This window comes from Papio anubis, chromosome 4, assembly GCF_008728515.1.
Source record: "Papio anubis isolate 15944 chromosome 4, Panubis1.0, whole genome shotgun sequence".
NCBI classification, from domain to species: domain Eukaryota; kingdom Metazoa; phylum Chordata; class Mammalia; order Primates; family Cercopithecidae; genus Papio; species Papio anubis.
In genome coordinates, this window is record NC_044979.1 from 59,099,675 (window position 1) to 59,122,652 (window position 22,978).

Sequence of the window (22,978 nt, forward strand, 5' to 3'; positions counted from 1 at the left end):
AGAGCAAATTGCATTTTGGCAGGGGAAACAGTGTTTGAAGATGTGTGGCATGAGCAGCAGTGGGTGTTCCTGAAACTGTAAGTTGTTCAGTAATGCTGAACATAAAACTGTAGGAATGGCCCAGGGAAAAGGGGAATATGGAGCCTAAAATGGAATGAAAATGTAGTGAAAATCCTGGGCCCTGTCTCTCAAACGGTCATAAATTCCTCCAGGATATTGTAGTATTGGCCAAAGAGTGTGTGAAACCAAATGATAGACTTGTCATATCTTCCATGTCTTGTATCCTTGGCTCGGATGTTCTCAATACCCAGCAATCAAGGGAGGGGAGCCTGACAAATAATTGATCTAATTTGGTATAAAGATAGCAGCTGTTGTAAAGTGGAAAGGGTATTTAAGAAGGGCCTGATTTTGTAAACTGTCATTTCCTTAGTAGTATTTTCATGTTAGGATAGCATAGCCCTAGGAACTCAAATCTTGAGGAGGCCCTGCATATATAGAGAGTGAAGGAGAGTTTTGAGAATGGCTTCTGGCCTTATGACTTGCATGACACTGAAGATGAAAAGACGCTTTTTATTTTATTTTATTTTATTTTTGTCCAGCACAACATTGAATCCTCAGGGCTAGCAGATCATCTTGGTTCTGTATTACGTTTTTAATAATGGTGATTGAACACATATTGCATGAGACATAGCTGTTTGAACATCTGATACTTTAGAATAGTTTTTCATGTGGCTTCTTGGTGCCACTGCTGCCTATTTCACAAAAGCCACGGGTTAAAATTAAGATAATTGGTCAAGCAGTTAAAACATCTTCCAGTGGGGAGCAGAGTCTTAAATAAAACTAATTTATACAGGTTTTATTTAACTTAGAAAAGACTGAATTTTTTAATGCTTTACAGAATACACACAAACAACAGTAGAAGCATGTTTTTTTCATTTGAGTTTATTGACTTTATGAAATAACAGGTAGAGCAGACTTATTTCCCAGAACTTTTCTGTGTGTTTGGAAACCGATGAAGCTCATTTTATTTGTTTTAAAATAAATTTTATTTTGTGTATTAAATGCATACAACTTGATGTTACAAAATATATGTATCAAAATGGTTACTATGTTGAGACAGATGAACATACACATCATTTCATGTAGTTACCTGTTTGTCACCTGTGGCTAGAACAGCTGTCATCTACTCATTTAACAAAATCCTGAGACCATACAGTATTATTACTCTACAACTACAGTTCTCATGTTGTATGTTAGATCTTTATACTTATTAATCCTACATATTTGCTGCCTTGTATCTCATTTTAGTATAAAACAAAATTCACCTCTAAGAGGTAGACACACAGAGAGAAGACTGGGTTTGTGTGTGTTGGGAGTTGAATAAATATATTCAAATAAAGTGATTATAAAGTGATTATGATGAAGTTAGAAACCTTTTATTTATGGTTTTTTTTAGGTGCTGGTGAATCTGGTAAAAGTACAATTGTGAAGCAGATGAAGTAAGTAGATTTAAACATTAAATTTGCTGTTTATGTTTAAGTAAGTGTACCCTTCTACCAAAGGAAGTAAATGTTTTGGTTTTTTTCCCCCTTTTGTCTCATAAGAATTATCCATGAAGCTGGTTATTCAGAAGAGGAGTGTAAACAGTACAAAGCAGTCGTCTACAGTAACACCATCCAGTCGATTATTGCTATCATTAGGGCCATGGGGAGGTTGAAGATAGACTTTGGTGACTCAGCCCGGGCGGTAAGTTATTAAATTTGTTGGAGCCGACCTGAGGAGTAAAAAGAATAACTTGTGTGCTAATACCATACCATGTTATTACACAGGCTTGTCAACTATCAGGACCATTTTATAAAAGGAATCAAAAGATTAGAAGTGAGTGAAAAGAGTCAGGAGCGTTAGAAGTGAGTGAAATAAGAATATATAGGATTGTGTAATCTCTCCTTTATGCTTTCCTTTTCCATTAGATGATTTGGACAACTGAATAATCATCACGGTGCTTTCTGTATAGCATGCTGTATTGGGTACCCCTGTAATACCATAATGATTTTTAGTACTGAGTAAACTGCTTACCCTGGCCCTCTTCAGAATCTGTTTCTGTAATTTGGAATAATGAAGTGATATAGTTATTTGTATTCTTGCCTAGACTGAAAAGCAATCTAATCTCAAATAGTGAAAACAGTATAAAAGTTTGCTTATCTTTGGAATAGGAAAATATCGGCTATTAAAAACCATGTATCAAAATTTGAGAGCTAAAAGAGATTTTTGGAGACGAGCTAGTTCCAATTCTTTATTTTGCCAAGAAAGAAACTAGCACCCAGGAAATTACATGGTACAGAGATTGCCATACAGCTTGTGGTAACCAAGGCACTATGCCTATGCCTCCTCATTTGCCCCAGTAACTTGTTTCAGTTGGATTGGAAGCAGCCCAGATCCAATCCATAAAGCACCTTTTTTTTTCTTTTATTCTCTCATCTTCTGTATATTATTGTATTGTTTTTACTAATATTTATTTTTATGGTTCCTTTATATTTCTGTGTGTTCAGTATACATGCTGTCTCCCTACTAATACTATGAAGATTTTGTGTGTAGAGACTGTACGTTTTTCTTTCTGTCTTAGTATCGGCTAGATTTTATTTTTTAAACATGTAGGCTCAATTCATGCTTAATAGGGAAGAAAAATGAAAGCAGCATTAGGGAATGCACACTGGAAAACTCTGTAAAATCTAGTTTTTAAAATGTTACTTTAAAAATTCTCTTACAAGTTACTGAGCCGTATTAATTTACTGTTTTTCAAACTTTTTTAAAAAGGTTAGTATCATAAATTAAAAATTTCAAGATTTCAATATAATTTTAAATAATTTATACATTTATCATTTATTCAGTAAACTTTTTGACTCAAAAGCATTTGTTGAATGAATAAATGATAAATTCATAAATTAGAGTGATTCCAAGCAATAAATATTCTGGAGAAGATCAAATCTTATTTCAGAAAAGACATTTTAAAAGAACATTATTATTGAAAATAATGTTGAAATCTACTTGGAAATACTAATTAAACTAAGCTGTTTTAATCTTTGTTTAAAAGACTCTAGAGAACCATGCTTCGATTAAGAAAAAAGAATTAATACCTTACACCAATTCCAATTATAAACTTTTAATTTAAACCTGTTACCAAATTCACATATATGACATTCTGCATTTGGATCTTGTATGTGCTTATGAAAGGAAAAAGCATTGTAGCCTCCATTTTAGGAGATCATGAAGGGTCAATACAAACAGCTTTTCATGAGTTCTTTTTATTTTCAAGTTTTTCTCTCAAGGAATGTTGTCGTTTTCTGTTTCTTTTTTTAAACATAACTTGGGCTTAGTTTCAAGACTGGAAATAACTACTCTCAAGCTCTATTTTTTTTTTTTAACCAGTTTTCTCATGCTTTGGAATCTTATGTGGGCCTGCTTTGCTCATCTTTGTTTCACTGTTGTTGGTTTGACCCACTCTTTTTAGACTCTCTAGCCATACTTCAGTAACTGTCTTCTTCCTGCCTTCAGACTGTTACTTCTGTTTGCTTTCTCCATCATCATTAACTCATTCACACAAATGCCTCATGTCCTCCCATTGCTTCTCATTGATCTACTCCATGTTTTGTGTTGCCTGTCTTTACATAAGCTTTCAAAACTACTGGACTTTTACAGTTGTGCTGAGGAATACAAAGATGAATTAAACGTGGCCTGGACACGAGGAAGGGGCATTGAAGCTGAGTGTTAAAACATGAATAAGAGTTTTCTAGACAAAAATAGAAAAAACATTCTAGGAATAAGAAACAGTACATTGTTATTATTATATTTATTATTATTATTATCATTATTATTATTATTATTTTTTTTTTTTGAGACAGAGTCTCGCTCTGTAGCCCACGCTGGAGTACGGTGGTACAATCTCAGCTCACTGCAACCTCCACTTCCCGAGTTCAAGCAGTTCTCATGCCTCGGCCTCCCAAGTAGCTGGGACCATGGATGTGTGCCACCACACCTGGCTAATTTTTGTATTTTCATAAAGATAGGGTTTCACTGTGTTGGCCAGGCTGGTCTTGAGCTCCTGGCCTCAAGTTGTCCGCCCACCTCGGCCTCCCCAAGTACTGGGATTACAGGCGTGAGTCACCGCACCCAGCCACAAACAATATATTCAAAAGAAGTCTGAATGTATTTCTGTTTCTGGAAGTATTAACCCTGAATTGAAGGATAACCAGATATTGAATTTTGATAGGTACCACAGGTTTGCTTTCCGAAGAAAAGCAACATAAATAATCTGTTTTAGTAACCATTCATCAGTGTCTGTTTTACCATAGTCTCACCAACTTAGATGTTATCAGCGTTTCAATTTTTAACATCTGATAAATGTGAAATACTGTCTTTTTCTAGTTTTTTTCTGATTTTTAATGAATTTGAGGATTATTTTAAAACATTTTTTCGTTTGTATTTCTTCTGTAAAATCCTTAGTTTTTACTCATTTCTGTTCAATTACTTATCGTTTCACATTGATTCTGTTTAAGTATTAAGGATATTAACCCTTCCTTGCATATTGCAAACACTTTTGCCTAGCATATTTCTTTTAGTTTTTGAAATAGTACATTACAAAACTGTTAAGATTTTTACAGTCGATTCTCACTTCTGTGTTTTGTTTCTTATTAGAATGGCATTCTTCACCTTATAATTTTTTAAATTCTCTTATTTTTTAGAATGTTTGTAGTTTTATTTTTTATATTTATCTCGTTATCGCTTCACACAGCTTTAAATGTTGTGTTTGTTGCTAGTTAGGATCTAAGTGTATTTTATCATATCTTTTGCCTAACAGTCATTTATTAAATATTAAATAATCAGTCTATTCTGTCTATTCCTCAGCGACTTGAAATTGCTACCCTTAGCATTAAATTGAGTGTGTTTCTGGACTCCAGTTTTTCTTTCTATTGATGTATTCCTTTTCCCCACATCTGTCACGTATTAAGCTATTCAACCTCCCTAAGCTTGTTTCCTTATAATACAAGGGAAATAATGATAGCATCTGTGTTGTAGGGTTGTGAGGAATAATGACATTATGAATATTAAGCACTCCCCACATGCCTTCGTCATAATACATGCTCAATAAATGTCTGTTACTGCTATTGTTGTCTTTTGCTTTTTTTCTGTTTGCTTTTTGAAACAGAATTTCCCTCTTCTTGCCAGGCTTGAGTGCAGTGGCACGATCTCGGCTCACTGCAACCTGCGCCTTCCTGGTTCAGCGATTCTCTTGCCACAGCCTCCCGAGTAGCTGGGATTACAGGCATCCACCACCACACCCAGCTGATTTTTTTGTATTTTTAGTAGAGATGGGGTTTCATCATCTTAGCCAGGCTGGTCTTGATCTCCTGACCTCAGGTGATCCACCTGCCTCAGCCTCCCAAAGTGCTGGGATTACAGGCGTGAGCCACCATGCCCAGCCTTTTTTTTTTTTAAGTAATTGTTATTACATTACTGTTACTCTTGTGAGAGTCACACCATTTTAATTTCTGTGGTTTCATGGATTAGTTGGCACCTGGTAGATAGAGTAAGTGCACCCCATTTCATTCCATTGTTCTTTTGCCAGATAACAATGCCATCATAATTTCTCTCCCAGATGAACTTGAGAGCCAACTTAATTCCCCCACAACCCTGTTGAAACACAACAAACCAAAACAGCTTGTTGACTTCGTTGGGATTACATCTTAGTATATAGGTTGATTTGGTAAGAATTGAGTAAGAAGATGTAAAATCTTAATAAGTGGTGAGTAATTTTCTGTGGTTTGCTTCGTATTTGGCAGTTACCAGATTTCCAAAACAGATTATACACTGATTATTTAAAATGAGAAGAAAATGAGAAGAAACAAAATTGTTTTCAAAGCTGGCATGGAGCAATCACATTTTATGCCTAATATCATTTCAGAACTTTCGCAGAATGAGGATGGTCCATCTGTGAGTGATAATATATTGATAATTTAGGTGATTATGTTTCTAATGAAGTAAAATTTTAGAAGCTTTACAGAGGGGCCTATTCGCCTGTTCAGGCACTGGGCACTTACAGGAGTGCTGTTCACAATGTGATTCATGGGCCAGTGCCTGTCCACAAGAGTGTGCACAAAGTGGATATAGAAATTAAACGTAAGCATTGGGTTTATAGCAATTGACAGAGTAATTTATATGTTCACTCTGAGAGTTTTTAAAACAATTTATATTTTGTATGTCATTTAATTTTTTCTATTATTATTCTGGAATAGATTGGAGACAAATGCAAATGAAATAAAACACAACACTGGTTCTTCATCACAGACAGCTTGAGAAGCTCTTATTTAGAATACTTCAGGCTGTGAGGAGTAGGAATCCTCACCTTGAATTGACTTACATAAGTTTTTCCCCCCAAGCCTCATGTATGTTTCTGCATAATGGCCATTTTTCTGTTCCAATAACTTTGTTATTTACTTTCATTAGTTAGTTTGTCTATGTCTGTCTGCCAGATTTGCTAGATTGTTTTTTAGAAAGGTTCTATCAGTTTGCCTTCCTTGCAGCAGTTTTTGGAATGCGTTTTCTTAGCACTCTGGGCAGCCAAAATTTAGGAGTTTTGTATTTAAAAAATCTTTGCTAATTTGTTGTTAGTAAATCATGTATCAGCTTATTTTGAATTTTCCGTTTTTAATGTAGCTGACCAGTTTTCCGTGTCAATTGATTATATTTTTATTTTTCTATGTGGTTTGTGACACTTTATTCATTTACCACTTGGAATCTTCGTGTTTTGATGATCTATTTGCTTGTTTATATGTACATATGTGTTAACCCTTTGTCCACTAATACAAATGTTTAGTAAGTCACATTTTACTTAACTGCCATTAATGTTATGGTAATACTATATTTTAAAAAGTGTTTAAATCTTCACCTGTTATTTCTTCCATTGTGTTTAAATGTAGAACATCCTCTCTCAACAAAAGATTTAGCAAATATTGATGCTCTTTTAAAAGCAAGAGGAATTTCAAGGGAGTGAATTTTACCATTTGTTTCTGTGTTTATTTTTTAATCTGTCTGAAGCATGGAGTATGCATGAAGGATGTACATTATTTTATTTCTCTTCAGGTGGCTATCTAATTATCACCAGTGTGACTGGATTAATCATATCTTTTCTGACTGATTTATCTTGCCACATTTATCGTGTAATAAGTTCAGATTTGGGATTTTTTCCCCCTATGGATCTGCCTTCATAGTAGACTGTTTCTACATATTGTAGGCTTTCAATATCTGATAAAAACATCCCTGTGCTCCTAGTCTTTTTCAAAATGCTCCTTATTACTTTTACTTGTTTTTTCCTCATGAATGTTTGTATCATTTTTAGTAGTATTCTGGTTTATGTTTGAGAACTAAGATGAAGAAACTTACGGTTTTTGTTTTGATTCTGAAAAATGTTGATATATATGTGGCAAAATGTTACCAGCTACCATTTGAAATGAATGTGTACTTCTAATATAGTATATTTCTCTTCTCATTTCACTTATCTCACATTTCTGTATCTCTTGACAAGTTCTCTTGTCAGTACAAAGAACGCTTAAATGTCAGTATTTCTCCATTTTACCAATTTGAAAAAATACACATGTATAAGATTTGTAAATATGTATATTTATATATTTATTGATAATTTCCCTTGTTGACTTAATGAAACTCCTAATTCATGCTAAATTCACTGCAATTTAGTTAAAAATTTATCTCTGACATATAGTTAAAATTAACTTTATTTTAGGCTTTTTCCTCCTTTTAAGTTAATTTTAACTATATGTCAGAGATAAATTTATGGGGAAAAAAGAAAAATGACTTCCCATTTCATTTCCTCAAGTCAGTTTTACTTTGATTATATTTGTGCTTTTAGAAAAAAATGTATTTTACATGTATGTATTCTTTAAAGCAACTCTTTAACATCTGATCAAGTCAGTTTCATCCCTGGGATGCAAGGCTGGTTCAACATACGCACATCAATGTAATCCATCACATAAACAGAACCAAAGACAAAAACCACATGATTATCTCAATAGATGAAGGAAAGGCCTTCAGTAAAATTCAACACCCCTTCGTGCTAGAAACTCTCAGTAACACTCCATTACCATATTATTTAGCTTCTGTTTTAGAAGGGTTTGCTGATCTTTTTAAATGTAAACTCTTAATCTTATGCATAAATTCTACCTGCTGTATTACAATGAATAGTCATACCACTTTGCTTTAAAACCTCAGTCTCTCATTCCCCTTCCCTTTTTTGTTTTTCAGGTGGCTTTACTAAAAAAAAAAAAAAAAAAAAAAAAATCCTGTAATTGAGATGAACTCTGATATCTTTTGCTCTAAGAATGCTCCTTTTTCTGCTCTGTGCCTAAACATGAACTCTGTTCTTTTTTACCTTGTAATTATGTCAGACTATAGCCATCATGCTCCCTCAAAGTCTTCTCCTCCTATCCTAGGCAGACTCTTCTGAATTTTCATAAAGTGGGTGATAGCTTTAAATAAAACATGTAATCACTAAATAAGTACAGCATGCTAGATATTCCCTGATCACTGCTTGGAATGAGGACTTATTATTTGTCTCTTGACAAAATAGTGCTTCATAGCTCCTTTCTGAGTTCTCAGAGCACACGGTTATATGAACTGGAATTTACCTTCTCTAAATCATCTTATTTTTATTTAGCTTTTAGTAATTTGAAAATATTTTAGCTTTGCTACATCAGAGGAATTTTTCTGTCAAATAATTGCCTGTCAAACAATGTTTCTTTCTCTTCACCACCACAAAGACTTCCTGTAAACTGCTTTATTAACCTGTAACCCTCCTTACCAAACTCCAGTCTTCTCTTAAGTAATCTCTATTCTTTTTCTACTCCGCATCACACTGTTTTGGTACACTCACATTTATATTTATAAATGTTAAGTAATTTTCCTTCTCATAAATTTTGCAAAGACCTCATTCCATGGCAAGATAAAATCATTGTCATCATTCTGTGTTTTTAAAATTTATCCTGTTTTAGATATAGCCACTTATGAACTGTTGACTCCCTACTTTGTATGATTGGGTGACTAGCCATGGAACTTTAAGTAAGTTGCTTAAGCTCTTTGTGCCTTGGGTTCGTTTTATACAGAAGATTAGGTAGAATAATTTCAGCAGTGTTCTTCTGCTCAGATTTATTACCTGAAAGCTCATCTACAGACACACCTGAATGTCCTGGTAATGATGTGGAAGTGAATAATCCCAGTAAGTTTTTTTTAAAGAAAAGTTTTTTTTAAAGAAAAGTTTTTTTTAAAGAAAAGAGGCTTGAAAAAATTATCTGAGCTTTACAACTTGATGTTATGAGATACATATAGATAGTAAAATGGTTACTCTAGTGGAGCAAGTTAACATATCCATTATCTCACATAGTTAAATTTTTTGGCTACAAGAGCAGTTAAAACCTATTTAACAAAAATCTCAAATACGGTACATTTTCATTAGCTACAGTCCTCATATTGTACTTCAGTATCCACTTCTCTAGACTTGGTCATCCTGCGTATCTGCTACTTTGTATTCTTTGAATATGTCTATTTTCTCTTTCTCCTCCCTCCTCTCCTCCGCCACCCCACAGCCATAACTACTGGTTTGTCCTCTACCTTTGTATATTTGACCTTGACCTATTTTTGTTTCTGTGGATTTTTTTGGAGACCTGAAGGACATTATGCTTAGTGAAATAAGCCAGACACCGAAAAATATTACATCATCTTACTTATATGTGGAATTATGAAAAAGAAACATTTTTTTTTTAATGCCACAGAGAGAATGCAATTTATAAATACAGCTTCCAAAGTTTCTTAAGGCTTTTCTTCAGGCCTGTCCCTGGAAAGTTTGAGAAGAATGTGATCTTGTAACCCATAGTGGAGGGCATTAGTCCTTTTTTGTCAAAAAACGCTATTGAAATTGAATGAAGACGTCATAATGAAAGCTCATTTAAAAACCTACTTATACGGAAAGTACTTTACTAAAATAGGTTATGTTTGATGTAATTTAATAAATAAAAATGGTCAGATTCAGAAATTTCTCATGTATAGGTAATCCGATAATTGAATAATTGTTTACTGGAATTAGGCTAATGGTGCTAAGAATGACTTGAAACCATGTTATGTGAGGTTTATTAAGGATATTATGCACGTGTCGCTTGCTTGCATGCATTTCTCTTGTGATTTGCTAAAAAGGGAAGCATATGCTTGAATAATATGTTCTCATGCTGAGAGACTTAATTATTTTTCATGATGGGTTCCAGCTGAAAAGAAAATGTTTCACAAATTGGCAACAGCATGAATTTATATTGTCAGCTAGTACACTCTGCTAGCCTGTGTCACCAAATGCTGCTTCTCTTCTATACCCCTTATAATAATGTGTGCCATCACTTTGTAAGCATCTGCTACGATACTTTGGAAGAATGCCCCTTGAGAGAAATTAGGAATTGTCCACCCAGTTAACTTAAAGCTACATATTTCAAGTTAAGGAGAATCTTGGTTAAGAAAGAAACTTCACATCTGGGTTTTTCGTTTGTTTATTGTTGTGTTTTTTAAAAATTGTGTTATTACTTGAAAACTGGAGTTATGTTATCCAGTATGGTATCTACTATCCGCATGTGGCTACTAAATCCTTAAAATGTATCTACTCTGAATTGAAATGGGCTGTTTGCATAAAATACACACCAGATTTTGTAATATGTGTGAAAAAATATACATAATAAATTTCATAATAAATATAATTGTATATTTATTACATATAAATGAATTGATATTTTTATACATAGGTTAAGTAATACTGTTAAAAATCATTTCACATAGCTTTAAAAAAAGCTTTTACAAATGTAGCTATTAGAAAATTTAGATTGTATTAGTGGTGCACGTTATATTTCTCTTGGACCCCACACTGATTTAGAGTGGTTGATTACTTGTGGATCAAAATAACCAAATATGAGTAGCCTCAAATTTTAAGCAAAGTTTAATTAAGTTTATATAAAGTATCTTTTCATTTAGAAATTTTTACATACTGTCTTCTATATATATCATGAGTATTTCTACTCCAAAGCTGTGCTTATTTTGTTTTCTATGCCTGGATTAGCAAAACACCTGCTCCCAACTTCTGCCCCATTGATTTTAATGTGGCCATACTTAAAATCTCCTGAAAATCCGGTGGCTCAAGCCTGTAATCCCAGCACTTTGGGAGGCCGAGGCGGGTGGATCACGAGGTCAGGAGATCGAGACTATCCTGGCTAACATGGTGAAACCCCGTCTCTACTAAAAATACAAAAAACTAGCCGGGCGTGGTGGCGGGCGCCTGTAGTCTCAGCTACTTGGGAGGCTGAGGCGGGAGAATGGCGTGAACCCGGGAGGCGGAGCTTGCAGTGAGCCGAGATCACGCCACTGCACTCTCAGCCTGGGAGACACAGCGAGACTCCGTCTCAAAAAAAAAAAAAAAAATCTCCTGAAAATCTCAGACCATTGTATGAAACTAGTCTTCTGGTCTTGCCCACTCCACATTGATTTCTCCCTGCTCTGAACTTGTTTTGCAACTATAAGGTATATCAGAAAGCTAACACTTAGTTCAATTCTATCTCTAATTTTTAAAAGTTGTGTTTCTTAGTTTAGAAAACATTTTGAGGAGAGAGGAAGAAGACATAGGTTCTTCTTCTGTTTTCTCAAAAATGACCATCTTCAATACACAAAAAAACTGTGAGTGGATAATTGGTTAATGTCCCCTTTATGAGTTGGAACCTTAGTTATTCTTCTAGCTTCCTAGTGCCTTGACAGATACTTACTGACACCACAAAACATAGACGTATGATGTATGATTATTGTCTTTTGGTCAACCCAGTTTTTAAGTGGTGCCTTAGAGAAAGAAAAGTAATGACACATTAATAAAAACAGAGGAAATTCACTATTGCCATTTTTTTTAAACTCTATAATTGTCTCCTTTGTACTTTTTCTCTCAAACATATCCCTATTTACTTAAAAAAAAATGTCCTTTGAATGTTCAGGATGATGCACGCCAACTCTTTGTGCTAGCTGGAGCTGCTGAAGAAGGCTTTATGACTGCAGAACTTGCTGGAGTTATAAAGAGATTGTGGAAAGATAGTGGTGTACAAGCCTGTTTCAACAGATCCCGAGAGTACCAGCTTAATGATTCTGCAGCATAGTAAGTAATCATAACTTCAGAACTAAACTATCATGAATAATTACTTGCAAGTCAAATATACTTCCAAGTCAATTTTATTGCAGAATTGGCTGACACATTCTTGTACAACTTAGGATATTCAAGATGACAATATTTTAAAATTTTATCTGTCTTATGTGTGTTGTGTGTGTGTAGATAGCAGTGTTATTTCCTGTGTGTTCAATAGTGTCTCAAGAGACTCATGCTATGTAACTCTAATTGAAACATGCAAAATGGTACCTTTTCCAATATATTTTCAAGAAAGTAATTGGAAGTTTCCAGAATCCACACTGAATTGGGGTGTATAAGTTTACTTGGAGCTATCTTGAGAGTGTAACTGATTTGAGTTCTTTTCATTATGCTAGCAGTGCCTGAGAAGAGTTACTTGTTCAATGACAGGTACTTTAGGGATTTTTTTGAAAGAGTGCAGAATGACTCCAAGATATTTTTTCAGTAAGTAAAATAGCTCTGTATTTGAAAATTGTCAGTTGTGTGTGTGCCCTGTTGTATTTGATACAGTTTCCAGATACTTAAGTTCAGTTTTTTAGAAGAAAAATCTGCCCTAAATTTTCAGGTGGTGGCGCCAGAAAGTTTGCAAAACAAGTTGTGATAAAACCTAATCAGGGAAGCTGGGTGAGGTGGCTCATTGCTTGTAATCCCAGCACTTTGAGAGGCCAAGGTGGGCAGCTCTCTTGAGCCCAGGTGTTTGAGACCAGTCTGGGTAACTTAGCGAGACCCACCCCCACATCTCTACAAAAATACAAAAATTATCTAGTCATGATGGTGCACACCTGTGGTCCCAGTTACTCAGTGGGGCTGAGACAGGATGATTGCTTGAACTCAAGAGTTTGAGTTTGCAGTGAGCCATGAACGTACCACTGCACTCCAGCCTGTGGATGGAGCGAGGCCCTGTCTCAAAAAAATAAAAAATAAAAACCTAATCAGGGAGCTTTCTGTTTGGTGATCTCCATAGAACAACACCAAAAACAACAACAAAAAAACAAATTTATAATTTACCACACATACTCAAGAAGTCCTATATGATATGTATTAGGCATTAATTGCTCTTAAAATCTATGTTGTGCATTTGTTTTACTTTCCAGGATTGTTCCATTTTCTTGACACAGCTGTTGGCTGTTAGGAACACAAGTAAGGATTAGATAGATGACAGATTTTGAAAGGTCTAGGTGAATGCATACACTTTGCCACAATGAATAAGTAAATGAGGTGTGGCTCCTGAAGAGCGAATTATATTATTTGTTCAGCATCAGCATAGGTACTATATGTTGTGTGATTTAGTGTGTTTAAGAAATAATATTGTATCACCCACATCAATCTTTATAACCCTGTATTTCTTAATCTATATTTTTAACATTTTACACTTGTATTAACCTTATGTATTATTATGTGGTTTATACATGTATATATGACATAAATACATTGAATATGTAGCCCATCTCTCCAACTGGTATCATATCCTATACAAAGAAATATTCCTTGACTCACTGAGTTGGTCCTTGCTTTCCAGTTTTAGGTACTCCTAATTTACTTTTTCTTCAGCTTTCCTTTTATTTTGAGGTTATTTTATTTCTGTTTATGTTGTGAATATTTGATTATTTTCTGTCTCTGCCATTACATTGTAAATTCAGTAATGTGTTTTTACCTAATGTATTCCCACAGCCTGACACAGTCAGCACTCAATATGATCTTGTTTAATAATGAATGAATTCATAAACCAGGCATCACAGAGGCTAGAAGACAAATTAGAAAAAATACTTATAGGAAGAACACAACTCTTAAACCATATTTGCTTTGACACCACCAGCATCTGCAGAGATTTAAGTGGGAGTCACTATTATGAGAAGATTGCTTTGAGTGGAGCCCAGCAAAAGGAGCTATTTCAGTAATTAAGGGGTGCTACTTGGGAATGACAGATTGAAGTTCTCTTTCTCACTATATGTGGGAACTTCCAGACCCCCTCAGTCTCTTGTCCAGTACTCTCTCCTGTGCACACTACTTGAAAATGAGTTAACAAAAACATAGTCTGGGCATTGGTGGCTTATGCTTTGTAATCCCAGCATTTGGGGAGGCTGAGGTGAGAGGATCACTTGAGCCCAGGAATTCCAGACCAGCCTGAGCAACATACTGAGACCTTGTCTCTACAAAAAGTAAAAACAAAAAAATTAGCCAGGCATGGTGGCCCATCCCTTATAGTCCTCGCTTCTTGAGAGACTGAGTCAGGAGAATCACCCAAGCCCAGAAGGTTGAGGCTGTAGTGAGCTATGACTGCGCGGCTGCATTCCAGCCTGGGTGACAGAGCAAGACCATATCTAAAAGAAAAAAAAATTAAAATTATAAAATGAAAAATATGTTGCTTTAGTTTTACGTTATTTTATTCTAATAGTCGTGACCTTAAGATGGCACTAATGTGGCTGCTTTTTAGGAATGAAGAAAGTCATAGAAACATTTTTCTCCATAGTTATTACAGGGAATCTTGATCTATGAGTTCTTGACTGGGGATGCTAAGATGCAGTCAAGTTGCCCATTAGGGCTGACTCCCCACCAATTCACACTTTAAATTTGTAATCATTTAGAACAATCAGAATTTTTCGCAGTGCCTGCTTTTCTTCTTTGTCTTATTGAAATATTATTTTTAGAGATTTTTTTGAACTGTAGCAGTTTTTTGTTTTGTTTCTGTTTTGTTTTGGTTTTGGTTTTTTGGTTTTTTAAGATGGAGTCTGGCTCTGTCACCAGGCTGGAGTGCAGTGGCATGATCTTGGCTCACTGCAACCTTGGCCTCCCAGGTTCAGGCGATTGTCCTGCCTCAGCATCTCCAGTAGCTGGGATTGCAGGCACACACCACCACGCCCAGCTAATTTTTGCATTTTTAGTAGAAACGGGGTTTCACCATGTTGACCAGGATGGTCTTGATCTCCTGACCTCGTGATCTGCCCAGCTCGGCCTCCCAAAGTGCTGGGTTTACAGGCGCAAGCCACCGTGCCCGGCGAACTGTAACAGTTTTAAGCAAAGAAATCTGTGAGTAATCAAAGAACATTTTAAATAAGAGTAGCTCATTATTTTAAAGAGGCAGTAAAATCTTGCCATGGCTTGTTTGGTTTGTTAAGTCGGATTTTCTTACAGTAAAGTGGAACATTTGGAATTAAAAGCACAGAGAAAGTACTGGAGTATTATCACCAATGTGATAAGATTCTCTTAACTTCAGTAAATACAATACAGGTAACTCAGGCTGTCATCTCTCTATGTGTTCTAGTATAATTACCACATACATACACTTGACTGTCTAAAACATTTTTTATTTCTAAGTTATCAGTCACCTTATAGCTCTTGTAATAAAAGCACTGCGGTGATGCTTTCTACATTCAGCTGACCTTAGGACTCATTCCAAACTCCTCGTTTAAGGCTTTGTATAGCCTACTAGTGGCTTTACTCTCCAAGAAAGAACAGGCAACTGTTCTCATCTCCATACTAATTTACAGCTTCTCCTGGGGCAGTGTCATTCCTTTTCTTCCATCCCCGTTATTCTGTTTACACCCTTCACTATCCATGAATCCTTCTTTAATCACCTAGATCCACATTAATCTCTCCATACCTATACTTTCTGTGAATTACTGACTATACCGTATAATTTGACACAAAATAACTTACTCTTTTACATTGCATGGTATGATACCACTACGTTTTTATATCACAACATATGTAGCACCAGTGGCAGAGAGTATTACATGAGTGACTAAAACATGTATTGATTTAGAGAGCAGTAAAGTGCAGCGTAGAGGAGTATGTGCTGTTTTCCTGTATGTAACGTAAGACTGGTTGAAAAGAAACATCTCATTCAGCCTTTGGGCAGAGCTTTCATCACTACTTGCTCCAAAATTAAGACTTTAAAAATCTTCAATAAAAAAGAGTGATGTCTGGATCATAAACACAGTGCTATATCCAAAAAGTGTGATAAAGAATTCTAAGGAACAAACTCATGCCATGTACTAGCTTTCTGTTTTTTTTTAAGTTATTCTTTTTCCTTTGAATTACTAACTGTCCCTTAGAAATAAAGAACATATTTAAAACATACTAAAAGAGCTTTGTGGTTGCAGAGGTGTAAACATTTTTATTTCCATGGGAGTTATATAAGAAGATACAAACTTAAACTCGTTTGTATCTTTACACAGAATTTTAAAAACTTTTAGTGATTTCAGATTATCGCTTATATTGCAGTGTGTTTTAATTTTTGTTTCGGATGATCTTTATTGGCTATATTTAATACGTTGTTTTGTTTAATTTTTTCAGCTATTTGAATGACTTGGACAGAATAGCTCAGCCAAATTACATCCCGACTCAACAAGATGTTCTCAGAACTAGAGTGAAAACTACAGGAATTGTTGAAACCCATTTTACTTTCAAAGATCTTCATTTTAAGTGAGTAGCTTTCTAATTTTAGATATAAAACACATTGTTTTAGAAATAAAAGGTATAATAAAAGTTGACAACATTTTTACAGTCGGAAATTATAATTGGAAAAAAACTTTCTTCAGATGATTATACAAAATAATTTTTGGGTGAAGTCAAAAAAAGCATTCCTAAGTGGAATATTTTTATTTAAGAAAATCTATCCAGGCAAATTCCGTTTTGCCTGTAGTTTTTACAGTGATTCAAACAAAATAGTTTTTGGCTTTTATTTCTAAACAGAAAATTCTGCTCTAATCTACTGTGTTTTCGGAAAGTGTTACTATCTATTTTTAGGTAAAAAGAGAGCAAGTTTTACTGATAGTATAAATGCTTATTTATGGAAATATTAAGAGCACCCTTAACAATTTTTTCATGAACAGTTTTCTTCCTAGGGAACTTTCCGTCCCTGTGAAGGTAGTCCTTCCTTATGCACTATTTCATGATAAGAAATACACATTTAAAGTGTACTGAATATCCGCTTACTGAGGTCTGAGCAGAAGAGCACTGAATTGTAGTCTTTAGAAATGGAAGGGGTCTTGGAGTGAATGTTTTCCCAGTTCCCTCATTTTATAATGAACAAGGCTCAGGAAAGTTTAGTAAAACATCATATTCAAATTTACAAAACTAGTTTTCTCTTTTTCCAGTAAATAACAGTTTCCAAGGTATGAGGAAAACTGTTGGACTTAAACACAACTGAATATGATGTTTTCATTTGCAGAGTCTTGTTTTATTATACAGCCTTCCTGGTCAGTTACTTTCATGTGTTTCCCTTCCAGGTCATCTGCTAGTTGTTACCATGACTTACTTCTTCTAAAATGCTCCACTTACTCATTTCATTGTTCACTCAAACAAAATTGCCTTTAAGTCTGTACTGTTATTCATCATTTCTATTAAAGTAATAGTAAAATCATGAAAAGAGAAAGTATGTAGCCTATGTAAAGATATATACATTAATAAGATAACATCACAGGATATTCTACTGAAACAAAACTTCTGTATTGTCATAGACATCTAAGACCACTGTAGTGTTACTTGATGTTAAAAAATACTCATTAAAAAATACAGATGTTCCTTTTTTCCTTCTTAGTATTTTTTATTTCAGTACATTGAAGCTAAATAAAGAGGCAGAAGTTCTTTTTTTAAAATCTGCTAGTTTCTTATAATTCACATTCATTTAAAATGTCACATGTCCCAAGTGCCAGTTGAGTGTTCAGCTGAAGGAACACCAAACACAAAGCTGTTCAATAGCTTTGAGAGGCCCTTCTGAAGTCAATGACTAATTTATATGACTATAATAGAGTCACATTATTCACACAGTATTAAAACCTATGCGTGTCCTACACCACATATTCACTAGTAAATATTCCTGGAAATGAAAATAATAAAAATGCTAGAATTAAGTGAGTTGTAGACTTACAGGGATTTTATTGTTGTTGTTCTTTTAAATTTAACAGATAGGGATATTTTTGTTTGTTTTTAACCCAGCAAGGTTAAGATTGATTTTAAGATTGCCACTGTAGTCATGGGCATCAAGTAGCTATCATCGCACAGCTGCAGAGCTTTATAGATATGTTGACCCAAATTGAGCACACTCCAGTTGTCACTGCAGGAGATTGGATTAGAAAAGGTGTTTATGGTCTGTTTTTTTAAGGAAAATTTTAATATTTCATGTTTTTCTAAATTTCATCTTTTAAATACAGTGAAGGGTTAGATAAATCATTTGTTATCAGTTTCTGATTTTTTTTTAAGATTATGTTTAGTGGAGGTTTTTGGTGTCTTTGTAGAAATTCAAACTTTACAAGACTGTGTATATATCTCCTTAACTTTTACCCAACTCCATCCCCACAATACCAAAAAGAATTTTTTAAAAGATTACACAAGCAAAAGAACAATAAACTTATATTATTCTGTTTGCCAAAAAGTAATTTGTCTGCATTTGGTTTGCAAACGGAGTGTCCCATATCGTTATTGAAATTATTTTGTCTTTTTTATTTTCACTAAAAATTATATGATTCAACATAATCATTCTAAATAAATCTTTACTGTGAATTACGGATTAGGCTTTGCTTCATCTAACTTTATTGCTCTGAAATGGTCATGATAATAAAGCAGAATTTCTAAAATCATCTTGGAATAAAGGTTCCTAGTGAGAGAAAAAATAGTTATCGGTTCATCTCATAAAGAAATCTCACTGTTAGAAGTAGTGAGCACTGTTAAATTATATGCAACAATGCTTCTGATTGCTTCCATAAATATTTTATATTTAATACATTTGTTGCTATCACTTGTCACTGATTTATAGGTGGTTCATGTAATTGAATTTTCCAGAAAACTAAAGCTTTATTTCAATTTTCATGGTTACTTCTCCCCAAGAAACAAACATTGACCTGCTTTCTTAAACAAAGATATAGGTCATAATTAATTTATCTGGCAACATTAGCTTTGTGCTTTAATACATGCTATGGTTTTGCATAGGGGTTTTTTTTTTTCATTTTCATTCTTTTCTTAAAAAAAAGCCCTCAGTGGACATTTTATACTGCTGTCATTATCTCTTACTGAAATTGTTTAACTTCTTTTAGTCTGCTTATTACTATTTCTATAATATTAAATAAACAAACTGAGTACTCTGATTTCAAATAATCAGGTATGTCTGATCCGGAGAATATCATCATTTTATCTTAAAACTAAGAAGTGATTTTAATGACAAGGAAGTTCACTATTAGATTGGGACTTAGATTTTTTTTTTAACCTAGTATACCTTAGATTCTGATTTTGGTTTTTGTTCACTTTGTTTTAAAGATTGTGTTCTAAAGCAAACTTAAATCATGTTCAGCTAATGGCTTACAGTAGTCCCCCCTTATTTGAGGGGATATGTTCCAAGACCCCCCATGTATGCTTGAAACTGCTAATAGTACTGAACCTTGTATACACCGTGTTTCTTCGTAGGCATACATACCTATGATAAAGTTTATAAATTCAGCACAGTAAGAGACTAACAACTAATAATAACATAGAACAATCATGGCAACATACTATAATTAAAAGGTATGTGAATGTGGTCTCACTTTCTCAAAATACTGTTGTATTTTTGGACCTTGGTTGACCACAGGTAACTGAAACTGCAGAGAGTGAAACCAGGAATAAGGGGGAACTACTGTATTTCTAACCAATATTGTCTGAGGAGAAAATGTGTGGAGTTGGAGTTAGCAAGTAAAGATTCTAGACCTCGGTTCCCCTAATAAGTAGTTGGGTAAACTTGGTTAAGTTTCTTAACATTCTATTACAGTTTTGCTCTGTTAGAGGCTTAAAAATAAAATGAGTTATTACCTATGAAAAATGTTGTAAAGGTGAGAACTCTATAAATAGTAATAAGTGGCAGAGGCAAATACTAAATCAGTTATTTGGTACTTAAGGCAGTCTGACTGTATAAAATTCACTTTTCATCTTGTTTAGGTGCACTCTTAAACATTTATTTCAGGACCATAGTTTTCACTTTCCTCCTAGGTTTTTCAAACCTGTCATTTCAGCATCCAGCAAACACTGGGATTGAGTAAAGTTGACTCTCACCATTATCCTTCCACGAGGTTCATTTATCGTACTCCATTTAGGCTTCTTGGTTGAGATTGATGTATTTAGTTGCTGTTTTTATTCGGTGACTTAAAGATAAACACAGGTTTGTCAGGAACCTCAGATAAACTTTGTCTTATTTTGGATTTTGAATTCTGTTGAATTACTATCATTGCTAGCATATGGTTTCAACTTTGCTTTTTATAGGTTAAATGAGCCTCAGATGAATGAGAGCAGAAATGCATTTAGAATAATTCTACTGGGAACTCTTGAGTGTGGTCATCACTGAGATATGCTATCTTTTCAGTAAAGTTATTTTCAAATTGTGTTCCTGGGCATTTTTGCAAATGGTAACCCAATTTAAATCATTTTAATTTACTATCATTTATTTTGTTCTTGTTTGATTTTTATTACCCAGCTATGCATTTTACATCTTAACTCTTTGATTTATTTTGTGGTAGAAACATTTTATTATATAACTTACCTGAATTTAATGAACAATGGTACCAGCTAAGCCAAAAGAATGAAGCTGCTTAAATGATCATAAAAGTAACAATACTAGTTGATGTACTCAGATTTGGTTTATAGGCCAGTACTGCTCTGTAGGGAAAATTCTTTTTGCCTGGGAATTAAATAGGGACTATTTTAATTAGTGCACCATCTAGATAAATGGAGCCTTTAAAAATGTACCAGTTTGCATAGTGTTTTCATTATATAAGTGGTTATTTCTAGGTTGTATAATGTAGTCTATGCAAATTTTAACTTTTGCTTAACTTTAGAAGATCTTAGAAAAGGAATAGACTATTGTCTTTATATTGTTTGATTTTGCTACTACTTTGTTCAGTAACCTACAGTGGGTCACTATTGTATATTGTATAAAAATTGAGTTTTTTTCCATTCTAAATTTTGAGGCCATTCCAGTAGGATCACTCATTTATGTCATAGTTCAGTTCTCTCATTTTGTAATGTATCCTGATTTTACTTTTTATGCAAACGTATTTTACCCTATCTGAGTTTTATTTGCTTGCCCTACATTTTCTTACCTGAAATGGCTTCTTCTTTACATCAAAGCCTTGCTTATTACTTCTGAGCTAAAACAACATGTTTTAGTAGGAGGAGGGGTCTCTGTTCTCTGCCTTCGATGTCCGTGACTGTGGCAAATGGAATATTTACTCTTTGATCTCTGCATTCCCCAGTTGCTTCATGTGACTTCTCTGTGTTTACACACAGTGCAGTCCATTCATTTGTTTGCTTTAATGTTCTAAGTGTTCTTCCGTGTGTTAACGTCTTGTCTTTTGAGGGTACTTTTGTTTTTGCTTTTGTTTTAGAGATACCCTCCCTTCAATCAAAACTTTTAAAAACTAGCAGATTTTTTCCCCTTTTGAGAAGTCCAGTTTGTGACATTGTTTTCCTCCCATAAAGTCCTTCTCTCCTTCCTTTTCATCACACATTTCCACAACTATTCAGAGCTTTTTTTGTTAAAGAACTTCTCAGAACTTCTTGAACGTTTAATATGATGTTAACTCATTTCTCCTCTTAACAGAATGTTTGATGTGGGAGGTCAGAGATCTGAGCGGAAGAAGTGGATTCATTGCTTCGAAGGAGTGACGGCGATCATCTTCTGTGTAGCACTGAGTGACTACGATCTGGTTCTAGCTGAAGATGAAGAAATGGCAAGTAGAACTACTTTAAGAGTTGAGCTTGAAACATGAAGAGCTGAAGGTGTTGCCAAGAATTTTTCTGAGAAAAATTCTTAAATTCTTTCTAATGTCTATAACAATTTGAAAGTACAGGGTCTTTCCTCTAACTTTTCTATTTGCCTAATACAAGAGAAATATACTAGAGAAGCACAGGTGGATCTTGAGGAAAAGGAAAGCATGGAGAGTCAATCTCACCTCAAGCCTGTAAGCTTAACTATGCATTTCTGTATCTGATATCAACATAGCACATGGAAATATATTTACATAGTAGTTCAAGATCCCTTTTCTTAATTTGTTACTTCTATTAGTTTAGTAAATCCTTTTTTTTTTTTTTTTTTTGAGATGGAGTCTTGCTGTGTTGCCAGGATGGAGTGCAGTGGCACGATCTCGGCTCACTGCAACCTCCACCTCCCGGTTTGAAGCCAGTTCTCCTGCCCCAGCCTCCTAAGTAGTTGGAATTACAGGCACGTGCCACCACACCCAGCTGGTTTTTGTATTTTTAGTAGAGATGGGGTTTCGCCACATTGGCCAGGCTGGTCGCAAACTCCTGACCTCAGGTGATCCACCCACCTCAGCCTCCCAAAGTGCTGGGATTACAGGCCTGAGCCACCACACCCGGCCAGTAAATCTTTAATATATGTTATACTTTGTTGCTGCCCTGTAATTTTCAGATAGGTTTCAATGTACCATTAATATGGGGGAAGTATTTTTAAATAGAAATGTAAAACTTTAAGTTAACTTTATTACGAAGTGGGGAAAAAGGAGTAGAAATGTCAGTTTTGTACAGTTGACCCTTGAACAACAGGGGTTTAAGCTGCATGGGTCCACATATATGAGAATTTTTTTCAACCAAGCACATTCATGGGATGCAAAACCTGAGTATGCAGAAAGTCAACTTTTCCTGTACGTGGGTTCCACAGAACCGCCTGCTGGACTTGAGTATATGCAGATTTTGGTACCTTTGGGGGTCTTTGTACTAATCCCTCTGAATATACCGAGA

The 22,978-nt window shown here is 34.7% G+C and overlaps 1 protein-coding gene across 2 annotated transcripts in view; it reads left to right on the forward strand.

The window, feature by feature from the left end:
- The window catches only part of GNAI1 (G protein subunit alpha i1), an 83,410-nt gene that overhangs the window by 53,243 nt on the left and 7,189 nt on the right, over window positions 1-22,978 (forward strand). For both annotated transcript variants that reach the window (XM_009203549.3, XM_021936130.2), the window contains exons 2-6: window positions 1,457-1,499; window positions 1,605-1,746; window positions 12,072-12,229; window positions 16,553-16,681; window positions 21,822-21,951. In XM_009203549.3, coding sequence (XP_009201813.2) covers window positions 1,457-1,499; window positions 1,605-1,746; window positions 12,072-12,229; window positions 16,553-16,681; window positions 21,822-21,951 — 602 coding nt within the window. The remainder of the gene's footprint in view (window positions 1-1,456; window positions 1,500-1,604; window positions 1,747-12,071; window positions 12,230-16,552; window positions 16,682-21,821; window positions 21,952-22,978) is intronic.